A 14230-nucleotide genomic window follows, 5' to 3' on the forward strand; every position below is an offset into this window, starting at 1 on the left:
ACAATAATACCATTGAACGTGTGGATGCCTTCACATATCCAGGCACATAAATAAATCAAAAGAATTGCATAAATAGCAAAATTAATTCATATATTATGTCCAATGGTAATTGTACAAACTATGCCAATAAAATATTAGTGACAACGAAATTGTTAGAAAAAATAAGCAAAATGACCATTTACCGAACATTAATTAGACCCGTAATAACTTATGGTTGTAAAACCTGGAGAGTGACAAAAAAAACGAAGCACCACTTAACCCTTTCGTTCACCGTGTTCTTAATTGAGGACAATATATTCTATAATTTCTTGTATGTAGCTCCATATATTTTTACCCTTGTAACACATTGTTCCCGATTATGGACATCCTATTTCATCCAATGAGTACTTGTGCTGAGATCTAACAGCTTTTGAACAAAATATTTAATTTGTTGAACTATAAGTTTAGTAAGTTGAACGTAAGTATAAATAAAGACAACATTGTTTTGTAGGATACCATACATTACTTAGATATTGAATAAAATACTTTAGTTTTTGTCTTTTTGTCAGTATTTAATAAAAATCTAATATTTTCACTCAATTGGCTCACAATATCCTCAAATGAGGACATCTTGTAGTGACCAAACTTAGCATTTTGAAAATGTAAATCTAATATCAAAAATTCGCAAAAAATCATTCTCGCTATGGTGCAAATTTCAGATTTTTAGCTTGAAGAAATTTAATTCGTGAACGAAAGGACATTCTAGAGAAAGATACTGAGAAAGGTATAAGGCCCAGTGCAAGAGGAAGAAGGTACATGGGGTATCGGGAGAAACCATGTAATTAATTAATTAAATGAAGGATACGATATTGTAAGATTTGTGAAAAGTCAAAGACTGTCATGGCTGGGACATCTCCGTAGACAAGAAGATACAAAAAGAACAAAGAAAATATTACAATGGAAGCCGATAGAAACACGAAAATAAGGAAGGCCCAGAACAAGATGAGGAACGAGATGGTTGGATGACGTAGAATAAGACCTGAAAACTATGAATGGGCGAGAAGAGCACAAGTGAGGTCTGAATGGAAGGACATATCCAGACAGACAAAGACCCATCCAGGGTTATGATGCCAAAAGAAGAAGTAGACGAAGAAGTTAACTCTAAAAATTAGAAAAACAGAACACTCAACAAAGAATTAGTGAACACAATTACAAAATAGGGGTCATCATAAGAAAAAAGATGATGTAGACAATTTTTTTTTACATTACTTTCTATCTACTCCTTATTGAATATAAGCATAGGTTAACGTACGTCTGCGGTGTTTCTCACCATGACTAAGTTTCCGTTAGCCATAGCTAGTTGATTTGGAGAAGTACTAGCTGTCAGAGTCTGTGGTACTACTTGAGAAGTGGGAGATGCCACCGTCGTTTGAGTAACTCCATTCGTTGTTGCTGCCTGAGCTGTCCCCGCTATTTGTACCAAGTTGCCATTTATGTTTAGAACTGCAAACAAATTAATAGATGTTTAGTGATACGTTATTTTAAGAGATCATAATAAAACTTAATTATAATATAGTAATAACTAACTTAACGCGAACATAATATTATGAAAAAAAAAACGTGAATAATTTAATGGCATCAAGGAAGTATTAGTCATGTTTAAGTTTATGTGCTATCTAATCTAATCAAAAACCTAGAACGACACGTCAAACGGAAACACAGTTATCCGGGACGATATCTCCTAGCGCCACCTAGGAAAAAAATCTGAACTACCAACTAAGCGTACGTTCAGAGTGGACGAGCAAAGAGCAAAGCGGAGAAATCAAACTACTACTGGGAAACGGAGGTACACAGAGTGCTAGCAAAGAGCAAAGCGGCGAAACCAAACAAGTTTGATTTCTCTGCTCGCACTCTTTGGTCCATGTGGTGAGACCGCTCCCGTCTGAAAAATTTTTTGATTCGGTTTCTTTGTCAATTCCTATTCAAAAATGTCCCCTTTAAACAAATCAAGAGCACCGGGCGGAATTTTTGGGCAGAAATTGTTTAAACAATTTTACCTAGTCTATGTCATATATTATTATGTATAAGGTTTTAGTTTGTGAAAACTATCATTACAGATAGCAGTGCGTGAAGGGTTTAAAGTGTGCGTGAAGTAACAATGTATTTTAAATGGGATTTACTTTTTAGCACTGTTTTTGACACACTTTCATATAGTCAAATATCCTTAACTTTCGCGTTGTCATGGTGATGACATAATGAGCAATAAATTACAACAACAATTTTGACAGTTTTGTGGTTTGAAGGAAATTAAAATTTTTAAATGTAGAATAGAAATGAATTGCAGTGACGAAGAGTTACAGTTTTTTTATTTGTTTATCGTAGATAAAATATTGTATGAAACTGTACTTGTATAGGAATCCACAAAGAAACCGAATCAGAAACTTTTCCAGACGGGATCGGTCTCATGACATGGACTATTTTGGTATTTTTCCGAAAAATGAATCTCGGTAACCTGATAGCTGAAGTGGAAGTGTTATGGAACAAGTATTATGATTCAAAGAAACCTGTTATGGGATCGAAAGATTCCCTATTCAAAGGACGACGATGACTTTTTAAATTTATAACTTCATGCAGTTTTGTAATTAAATAAATATTATGTAACATAAATTATTATTAGTTCTACAGTGTGGCAAAACCAAATGGAATAAATTCATTATTTCGTAAACCGACGATTTTAAGAAAAAATCCGGAAACAGGTCGATTTTTATTTTTAAATTATAATTTTTTGACATTTACATACTAGTGACGTCATCCATCTCGAAGCTGAAATAAAAAATATACATGCGGACCAATGTAAAAAAAGGTCATTTCATTGTTGTCTTCTTACCCGCGCGGCGTGAGAAATACAAAATAAGATTTACTATTTTATTTGGGATAAGCCACAATTCGAGTTTGAAATCAAGTTTACTTGACGTTTCGACTTTCACTTCGGAAATCGTTATCAATATAAAAAAAACATTCATAAATTAAAATTTTAACTTTGTTTCTGGTGAAGCAACGCAGTTGGAACAAGCAGATATAATTGTGTCACCGGAAAGCGAAAATGGTAACGAACAACTTTGAAGAGCCTATAATTTTCTAACTTCGTTTCTGGTGAAGAAACAGAGTTGAGACAAGCAAATATATTATAATTGTGCCACCGGAAAGCGAAAAAGGTAACGCACAACTTGGAAGAGCCTATAGCTTTCTAACTTCGTTTCTGGTGAAGCAACGGAGTTGGCACAAGCAGAAATATTATAATTGGGTCACCGGAAAGTGAAAAAGGTAATGCACAACTTGGAAGAGCCTATAGTTTTCTAACTTCGTTTCCGGTGAAGCAACGGAGTTGGAACAAGTAGATATATTATAATTGTGCCACCGGAAAGCAAAAAAGGTAACGCACAACTTGGAAGAGCCTATAGTTATCTAACTTCGTTTCTGGTGAAGCAATGGAGTTGGAACAAGCAGATATATTATAATAGTGCCACCGGAAAACGAAAAAGGTAACGCACAACTTGGAAGAACCTATAGTTTACTAACTTCGCTTCTGGTGAAGCAACGGAGTTGGAACAAGCAGATATATTATAATTGTGTCACCGGAAAGCGAAAAAGGTAACTAACAACTTGAAAGAGCCTATAGTTTTCTAACTTCGTTTCTGGTGAAGCAACGCAGTTGGAACAAGCAGATATACTATAAGTGTGTCACCGGAAAGCGAAACAGGTAGTCCCTGAAAACTATAGATTCTTCCAAGTTGTGCGTTACCTTTTTCGCTTACCGGTGACACAATTATAATATATCTGCTTGTTCAAACTCCGTTGCTTCACCAGAAAGTAAGTTAGAAAACTATAGGTTCTTCCAAGATGTGCGTTACCTTTTTTGCTTCTCGGTGACACAATTATAATAAATCTGCTTCTTCCAACTCGGTTGCTTCACCAGAAGCAAATTTAGAAAACCATAGGCTTTTCCAAGTTGTGAGTTACCTTTTTCGCTTTCCGGTGACACAATTATAATATATCTGCTTGTTCCAACTGCGTTGCTTCACCAGAAACGAAGCTAGAAATTTATAGGTTCTTTCAAGTTGTGAGTTACCTTTTTCGCTTTCCGGTGACAATTATAATATTATATCTGCTTTTTCCAACTGTGTTGCTTCACCAGAAACAAAGTTAAATTAAAAAAAAAAAATTTAAATTTTTAATTTATGAATGTGTTTTTTGATATGCGCGCCAAAACCAACAAACCACTCGCAAACTCGTCCAAATTCGTATTGCGAACCATCAAAGCTTTTGTTGAAAAACCGACAGAAGTTAGATTGTGGTGCGCCGTGTGCGTGCCGTTTGTGCGCCACTTGAAAACACGTACTAATCTGACGAACATGCTGCGCGCGAGCGGCTTGCACACCGAGCAGAGCGCATATGTATACCTGCCTTTACGATGAATTCTCTAACATTTTCCGCGATTTAGGAAGTATGTACCACGTTTTCAATGAGGAGTTTTCGAAAAAAAAAAAAAAAAAAGAAAATAACTTTTAGTGGGAAAGAACTAAACTCTAGTCTCGCGTAACTACCAGCTCCCACTCTGGTTTAGCACTTCTTTGCTCTTTGCTCGTACTCTTTCTTCGCTCCACTCTGAACGTGCACTTTTTGCTCTTTGCTCGTCCACTCTGAACGTACGCTAACATTTTCCGTTAATAAAACTTTATTAACACCAGTACTTAACATATGGAGCAGAAGCGTGGTCGCTTACACAGAATGATCAACAACAGCTTAAAAGTTTCGATCGAAAAATCTTAAGAAGAATATATAGAGGAATAAAAGAGCAAGGTTTGTGGCGCAGGCGTTACAATTTTGAGTTGCGTAGAACTTTTTGGGAATTTGTAAAATTATTTAAGGTATTACTCCTTAGATAGAAGGGGTATGTGCATCAGGTGAGAGGAAGGTGCAACAGTCCGAAAAATTTGTGGTCGAAGAGGGCCGATGGGACAACGAGACAGAGGAAGACCTAGACTTAAAAACAAGATAACCTTGAGAATGATTTAAAATCTATTAGAGATGGGAGCGAATCGAGGATTGTTCTGAAGAAGTCTTTTGCTCATAACGAGCTGTAATGCTACTGATAATGATATACTGGTAAATATAGTACCTGTTGGAGCAGTTTGTTGTATGCCTCCTTCAATTGTCATTGGATGGTAAATAAAAGTCTGGCCGTCAGATGTTTGCACTAGTTGCGGTTGTTGTTGGGGTTGAACTACAACGTGGCCTTGCTGTAGACTGCTTACAGGAACCACCTACACAATAAATTAATATTTAATTACAAAGAGTAAACTTTTCTAATACTTTAAAACTAACAGAATGTACAAAAATATTAACATTAAGCCAAGCCAAACTTTTTCTTGTATCCTCATCTCATCCACATCATCCTCTCATCGCATTCTCGGTCTTCTAAACTCCAATAGATCTCTTTCGCTGCATTCTTGCATTCCACAGCTTTTTTGGAAGCCCGTTTTCTTCCATCCTAAATACATATCCTGCCCATAGAAGACGCTGTAGGCGGGCACACTAAGATAAAGGTGATTTTTTATGTATATTATATAGGTATCTCATAATTGTATCTGATTCGCCACCTATTCTGTTGTTTTTTTGGTTTTTTATACATCTATAATGACTACAATTAATAGTGCCCTAGCGCCCCTCCATATTCTACCTGTATCTGTTGTAATCCTTGCGCTCCTCCAGCTACTTGGAGTTGGCCATTAGAGGGAACTGCATGTACCATTATTTGCTGGCCATTTGCTCCTTGTATAACCTGGCCAGTATTCATCTGCATCACCTGCACCTGGCCCGGCGCCACGCCTTGGATCGGTTGTAGGACGACTTGGCCATCAGCTGTTGTGGCTAACTGCTGTTCCATGGAGCTGTGTTCTTTTCAGTGAACTGAAACAGAAGGATGAAAATTAAATAAATAAATATACATACCTATATAGACAGTGTCTAAAAATAATGTCACTTGCTAATTTCGATTTCTAATGGGTTCACAAATTATACTTTATAAACTGTGTGCATACTGCAGCCTGTTGGCTTATTGTACCTCTTCCATTATTTATTATACAAGTCCTTTGGATTTCGTTAGTCCTACTATATAAGTAAGCTCTCCAACAACAGATGGACCTTTTATTTGACCCTGGTATACCTAAGGCTCGTGTACTTACCAACTCGACACTTAAACCTTATTGAGCAACATTAAGTTCCCCGGAAGCTGCCTTACTGTGCTGAAGGTTTGATGGTCCCTGATTGGGGTCATTGAGAACTATTTGGGTCTATTGACAACTATTTGGGGTATATCTATTTTTGGACTCAGCAGGAGTCACACATTTCTGAGTCCTCTTCTAGGCCATCTCTTGTGATGTTGTTTCCAATTTATTCCTACTAGTTGGAACCAAATGCTGGCCAACACATCAGTGCGCCCATATCATGCCAAAGGTATTGCTTAGACAACACTTTTCCAACCAGGAAAATTTGGAATGTTTTATTGAAATTTAGATTAAAAAAGAGCACAGAAAATTAGATGGTTGGGACATGTGTTATGAATGCCAAAACAGAAGTACATATCCTAAAATTCTTAGAAGAACAAGGGAAGAGAAGAAGGGGCAGACCACGAAGGAAGCTGTTTGATGCCGTCTGGATTGACAAAAGAAATGAGTACAAGGGAATAGAGAGAACAAGTGAAGGACTGGAAAAAGTGGAAGAAATTAGTCAATATTATCGAGTACCTGCCCTATAACCTATGTTTAAACTGCCACACTTTATGAAACTCCACAGTATGATTGCTAATTAACATTCAATAAAAAATAGGAGCTTTATACATATAATACATACTTATCTTATATTACAGTACTAAGTTTCCTGACAGGAATCAGAACAAAACACCCAATATTCGCTCCATGCGTGACCATAGTAGGGATACACGAAACTATGTCAGCGACCGTATCCGCGAAATAAGACAACTTTGGCGAATAATGATTGAATAATAATAATAATAATAATAATGATCGGCTATTAGAATATCCTGGTTATAATAATACTTTTGCTTGTTCAATTGTATTTTGGAAAAAAAACGAAATTGTGCCTTTTCCATACAAATGTGAAACCAGTCTTAGTATATGGAGCGGAAACATGGAAATATAACAAAGAACTTTTTCAAAAAATGCAGTCCTTTGTGAACAGATATCTACGAATAATATTGAAAGTATTTTGGCCAAATAAAATCACAAAAGAAGAACTGTGGCAAATAACGAATGAGGAAAAAATAGAAATTACAATAAACAAGCGGAAATGGAGGTGGATAGGTCACACGTTACGGAAACCCTGTCAAATATAGGGAGACAAGCTTTACACTACAGTCTACCAGGTAAAAGAAAACAAACACGGAAGACCACTAGCCACATGGAAGAGAATGACAGAAAAATAGCTTAGATAAGTTAATTTAACATGGAACGAAGCAAAAAATATTGCAAGGAACAGAAGAGAGTGGAGAAAATTAATCAATAAAATTGGACGTGACTCAAGCAATGACCTCACTCAAGTGTGAGGCTATCAACCTTACCATCAACCTTTTGCTTTTACTATTTTGCTATTGAAACAGTGATGTGCCCTTTGCTCCACTATGGAGCTATATGATTCATGTATTACATGATTTGGTTACTAAGCAATATATTAATCAGTGATGAAAAAAATGGATGTTAACTACAAGGAAAAATGACCTAGAAACTATGTACAAGGTGTATAAGCACGGATGACCATAACATGTTATGGACATCCCTGGTAGAGGCTTTTCAATAAACAATAAACTAAATACTTAATTAAAAATTAATAGCAATAACAATAAACTAAAAATTGACACCAATTCTCTAGTAATTTTACTGGAAAAAAAGTTAAAGAACATAATGATTTTCAATGGATTCCTAAATAATGAATAAGAAATTGATGGATCAAATATAGAAATAAGAACAAAACAATTAAGGGAAAGTGGGGGAATGGTGCGCACTTAAGCAGAAATTGATTCTGTTGTAAATTCTTTCAATCTATCATAACATCAAGTACGTTAGAGTAAGCCCTAACTATTCTACTTTGCATATTATGTAAAATAAGTTTTAGAGAAATACAAAGTGCAAAAGCATAATAATAAACAATGAAAAGAAGTGCCTTTGCGCACGATTCCCCACCCATGAGGGTAATCATTCGCACAGATTGGGAAATGGTGCGCACTAAATTAATGTTAGAAAAAAAAACATTAATTTAAAATTAATGTAATAAAAACACTTCTTTCAAAAGTATAAAAATATTATGAAAAAATAAGAATTGTATGGTATACTTAAATGTCATATTTTTAACGTAAACAAAAGTTGTATTTATAATTTTCTGGGGTATTTACAGCTGTACATTCTGCGTGATTCCCCGAGGCACATAACACACATGTATATCATAATCCTTTTTTTCCCTCTTTCCCCACAAATAGAGCATGTCTCGTTACGTGCAGCTGGTTTTTCTAATGGTGGTGGAATGAAGCTTCATTCAACATCATCTAATTCGTCTTCATCGATAATATCTGACAAATAACCGTCTGTTACATCAGACGACTCAGGTGTTAGCTCTTTCTGCACTGTCTTCTTTTTTTGTTTGCCTTTTTTTGTTTTTTTTTCTTTTCTCTGTCTGGCGAGATATCTGGCGATTCTTTATCAAAACATCTTCAGCAGTTGCCTTTCTTGCTGTTTTCTGTTCCTCCTTTCTCTTAAGATTCTCGTCCATTAATCATCTCTTTTCATGGGCTTCCTCCAATTTTGTCTTCATTGGTGTGCTTGTAATTGTTGTCTTAATGTTATATCAGGACTCCTTTTTGTAAACCCATAAAGCGAATCTTTGCTAGCTAACTTCTTCTTTTTATTAAAATTATTTAGGATATTATTTTCTTCAGCATACCTGAATACCAATCATCTAAGTTTTTTATGTTAAGCCATATAATAATTTAGCAAGCGTTAACACAACATTCTCTTAATTATTTTTCTACTTCACCTGAAACACAGCTGTACAGCTGTGCGGCCTAAACGGGTGCCGTATGCAAACCTGTTAATCTTTTTTTTTTTTAATCGATTCGGGAATATTGAAAGCCCTCCCGTTTCTTGTATTTTTCGCCATCATTTCCGATTACATCCATTTTTAAATCTTCGTCAGTATATTTAAGAATCGTAGATTTTCTAGAGTAGGTTCGTGGCATCTGGCAATAAAAATGGTCATTTTTATATTTACCATTTCATTGTTTGTGGGGTAATCGTGCGCACTCCTGCGCACTATTACCCCTTTGTGCCCTAAATAATAATCATCATCACAAACGGAAAACTACTGAACCATATCAACCAACAGATGCACCAAAATACACGTTAAACAACATGATTTAAATCAATAATAAGTCCAAAGTAATTGAATAAAGCCTAAGGACTTACCGTCCTATTTTTTGGAGTAGAAAGACTAGAAGAATTCTTGCAATTTTCAATAATCGGATCTGACTTAGTCCACGTGCAATGGTCGACTGAAGATAATGGCGTAAACCGTTCATGAGATCGGTTGAAAGGTGTAGGACTGGTCGGGAGTTCATAAAATCTTCCACGAAATTTGAAATACAATGCAGCGCACGATTACCCGCCGCGCACCATTCTCCCACTTTCCCTTACACATTCCTTACATATGAAATCAAGTAGGTATGAATCTAATGAATCTAATTTTATTTTAATACATAGTTCTTTTCTTGTACTTTTTAAGTTACTCTCATGTACACAATTAATTACATTTTTGATTTATGTGTATTGTTGAATAACTGACACACACAAGTTGCATTTTTAAGAAATTGCACCATTGAAAAACCTATGAGCTAATCAAACATACAGTTATCTTAAATAAGGAATCATTATCTATTAAAAATATTTTGACATGGTAAGTGTATACAAAAATTATGAAACATCATAACTTCAAAGTCAAATGAAATTGATTATAAGTACCTCATATCTGGAACAATATGGACTTCTTTGGCACACCCTACACATATAAGGTTATTTGTTACTATGGAATATAAAAATTAAGGAAGTAAATAAATCCAAGAGTATGGGTTGTGATTTAGAAGAGAGTTATTATAATGCAAGGTCTTTGTTCTGGAGTGGTCGCCATTATTATATACTCTCAATTTAAGATTCCTAATCATTCTACAAATTTTTAACAACAATTAATTTGTTTGAACTGGCGGTACAACCTCCAATTGTACCGGGTGCCCCAATAAGAATGGCTCTCGGCCATATCTCAGGAAACGTTTATAGTACAGCTTTGAGAAAAAAATATTTATAACAAAAGTTGCCTCGAGAAAAGCCTGGAAAATATTTTTATAATTGTAGTTCCGCCGCTAGAGGGCGTAATTGAATCTCAAAAATTAAAAAATCAAAATTTTACAAAATTTACCTAATGAACGGGCACTGGTAATCCAGTCATCGTGTTCTTCGTAAAATTCTGCGGATATTTGATTTCACAAGTTTAGGTCTACCTTTGCAAATAAGAGGTGGGGGCGAGTGAGAACCTTCTTATGAACAAATGGCTGTAAGTCCGGTTCTGCTAAATCGAATTTTGCATACTTAGTCTTGTTGAAATCAGCTCTTTTTCGTCAATGTAAGTGTCTTATTTTCGAGATAGCCTAATAAGTAATATGCAAGCTAGGAGGCGTTATTTAGTTATTTTCAGAAATCTAGTTTTCTTTGGAAAATATTAAATACAAGTATGCATTTTTAATCCTGTATTGCAAAATTAGACCAAATTAGCAATACCGAAAACCGCATGTCGATACCTTTTTTGTATCTCGAGATATCTTAAGAAACGTGTAAATTTTAAACAACTGTTAATGTCACTGATAAACGAAGTTAAGGAAAAATAGTGCGCTATGGAAAAAACAAAGACATATTTTCCAGATGTAAATGTATACAATCAATTAAAACAACAATAAGATTAACAACACAATAAAATATAACAAAGAAATAAAAGCAACTATTTAGGACTTGGTGACGACCTAAATTTTCAAATTGTTGCCCATCATTTTCGATGCAAGCATTTACTCTTTTAAGAGTAGATTGAACATCAGTCTCAATTTCTGCTTTCGCAATGCTTTGAATGGCGTTTCGTATTCTCTATATTCTAGATCATGTTTTCTCGAGTAGTGAGCCTAGCGGCAAAAACAAGTTCTTTAATCCGTCCCCATAAATAAAAGTCTAAAACAGTTAAATCTGTTGCTATTCAATCTACTCTTGAAAGAGTAAATGCTTGCATCGAAAATGATGGGCAACAATTTGAACATTTAGGCAGTCACTAAGACTAAGTACGTAGTTGCTTTTATTTCTTTGTTATATTTTATAGCGTTGTTTGTCTTATTGTTGTTTTAATTAATTATATACTTTTACATCTGGAAAATGTTTATTCGATTTTTCCATGGCACACTACTTTTCCTTAACCTCGTTTACCGGTGACAGTAACAGTTATGTTTAGAATTTACACATTTCTTAAGATATCTCGAGATATAAAAAAGGTATCGACATGCGGTTTTCGGTATTATGTTGATAATTTAGTCTAATTTTGTAATATAGGATTAAAAATGAATACTTGTATTTAATGTTTTCCAAAGAAAACTAGATTTCTGAAAATAATTAAATAACGCCTCCTAGCTTGCATATTACTTATTAGGTTATTTCGAAAATAAGACACTTACATTGACGAAAAAGAGCTGATTTCAACAAGACCAAGTATGCAAAATTCGATTTAGCAGAACCGGACTTACAACCATTTTTTCATAAGAAGGTTCCCACTCACCCCCACCTGTTATTTGCAAAGGTAGACTTAAACTTGTAAAATCAAATATGCGCAGAATTTTATGAAGAATACGACGGTTGGATTTACAGTGCCCTTTCATTAGGTAAATTTTGCAAAATTTTGATTTTTAATTTTTGATATTCAATTACGCCCTCTAGCGGTGGACCTACAATTATGAAAATATTTTCCAGGCTTTTCTCGAGGCAACTTTTCTTATAAATATTTTTTCTCAAAGCTGTTCTATAAACGGTTCCTGAGATATGGCCGAGAGCCATTCTTATTGGGACACCCAATACAGTAGAATATGTTTGATAATTTGTGAACTTACATTGGATATTTTAGTGTGCAGTTTCTCAATGATTGGTCGACAAATTCTAGACCAATGGTCGCAACGCAATATATACAAACACGGTACGTATTGGTTCTACCCGCTGCCACTCCCTCACGAGCAACTTTTGAAAGAAGAGGACATCATCAGATTTATCAAGACACAGAGACTCAGATAGATGGGATATATAGAACGGAGAAATCCAGAAGCAGTTATCAAGAAAATCACCAAATGGAGACCAGTATCAGGCAGACCATGAGGAAGACTGAAAACGAGATGGGAGAACCAGATGATTGTGGACCTTAGAATGGACAACCATAAACAAAGAGTTTTCCCCAACAAATGGGGAAATATTGTAGAAGAAGACAAGTCACACAAACAATTGTAAAATCTAAATGTTAATGGGACCGATTCCCCACAAAAACGAATTGGAAGAGCCCAAAGAGGGTAGCAATCACTCAGCTAGGAGCGTATAGTTGCCATGATGATTATGTGTAGTCAATAAAAAACTGTTGCAGTCAATAAAAAAAGCTGAGTAACTTGGTTTGTCAGTAACCTGATGATACACAGATCATTTTTTTGACAGATCAATATGTAGCAATTTAGGCTGCAATAATCCTTTCCCCATAATTAGGAATAATATTATGCACGATTTACACAATATCACTAATAAGCCATACCCTCAAAATATTTCTAAAGGTGATTCATGGAAGATTATACAGAAAGCTAGAAAATGATATGGATGATACCCAATTTGGGTTCCGCAAAGGACTTGGAACAAGAGAGGCATTGTTTGCATTTAATGTCCTCTCTCAAAGATGCTTAGATATGAACCTGGATATTTATTCCTGTTTCATCGACTTCGAAAAAGCGTTCGACAGAATCCGACATGAAAAACTAATAGAATTATTGAAAAACAGAGATATAGACAGACGAGACTTACGAATTATCATCAATATGTATTGGAATCAAAAGGCCAATATAAAGATAGACGAACAAGAGTCCGAGAATATTGATATAAAGAGAGGGGTAAGACAGGGTTGTGTACTGTCGTCGCTACTGTTTAACGTGTACAGTGAAGCCATATTTCAGGAAGCGATAGCGGAATTAAGTGATGGAATCTCTGAATCTCTATAAACGGAAGAATAGTAAATAACATAAGATTCGCTGATGACACCGTTATAATGGCAGACACCCTGGAGTCGCTACAAGAATTGTTAAATAGAATTAACGATTATTGCTTTCGATATGGACTCAAAATAAACAAGAAAAAAACTAAATTTATGATTGTCTCAAAAACACAACATGGAAATGAAAGGTTAATACTAGAGCAAACCCAAATAGAAAAAGTAAAGACATACAAATATCTGGGAAACTGGGTTGATGTGTTGATGACAAAAATGACCAAAGCAAAGAAATTAAAGTCCGAATTGAAACTACAAGGCAAGCATTTATAGTCTAAGAGCTAGTGAACCCTCCGACTAACGGTCGTCCTGTAAGGCTAGAAATTTTTCTAGTGATAATTCATAGCATACCAAGGCTAAAAACCATGACCTGGCAGGCCTCAGCGGTGCACGTGTATCTGCCAGGTGAATCGAAAAGTGCAAATTTAGAGGGTAAAATAAACTTTCTCCTGTAAGGTTTAAATTTAAGTATGTGTTTGAGTAAGTCATTTCGAAGAAATGTGTACAATGACAGGCGATTCTGAAGAGCAAAGACGAGGGGAAAGATTAGGAGTTTTTCCTAAAATTTATTTTTTTGCATCGAACAAATTTTTTTTAAGTTTTTTGAATCATTCCAAACAGAAAAGGTCTTTAGTGATTTTTCTCTTAAGTTAATAGTTTTTGTTATATAAGCGATTGTAAATTTTGAAAATTGCGAAATCGACCATTTTTAACCCTAAATCGGACATTTATCTAAAAATTTCAATGTTGCCAAGGTACGTAGATATTCTTTAAACATTGATTGATGAAATCCCAAAGAGTTTTTTGCAAT

General features: G+C 35.1%; 1 protein-coding gene and 1 long non-coding RNA gene across 4 annotated transcripts in view; both read right to left on the reverse strand.

The window, feature by feature from the left end:
* Positions 1-14230, reverse strand: part of LOC114335518 (nuclear transcription factor Y subunit alpha) — a 45825-nt gene that overhangs the window by 28155 nt on the left and 3440 nt on the right. Inside the window, exons 1-4 of one of the 3 annotated variants that reach the window (XM_028285771.2) lie at positions 12236-12255; positions 5720-5949; positions 5159-5303; positions 1292-1482 (exon numbers count right to left, since the gene is read on the reverse strand). In XM_028285771.2, coding sequence (XP_028141572.1) covers positions 1292-1482; positions 5159-5303; positions 5720-5926 — 543 coding nt within the window. In that variant the 5' untranslated portion in view covers positions 5927-5949; positions 12236-12255. Of the gene's footprint in view, positions 1-1291; positions 1483-5158; positions 5304-5719; positions 5950-12235; positions 12256-14230 lie in introns of those variants that run through there. The other 2 variants (XM_028285772.2, XM_028285770.2) reach the window with 2 other exon arrangements.
* The window catches only part of LOC126881143 (uncharacterized), a 44269-nt gene that overhangs the window by 28155 nt on the left and 1884 nt on the right, over positions 1-14230 (reverse strand). The gene's annotated exons all lie outside the window — the stretch shown is intronic.

The sequence above is a fragment of the Diabrotica virgifera genome, chromosome 3 (genome assembly GCF_917563875.1).
Source record: "Diabrotica virgifera virgifera chromosome 3, PGI_DIABVI_V3a".
Lineage (NCBI taxonomy): Eukaryota > Metazoa > Arthropoda > Insecta > Coleoptera > Chrysomelidae > Diabrotica > Diabrotica virgifera.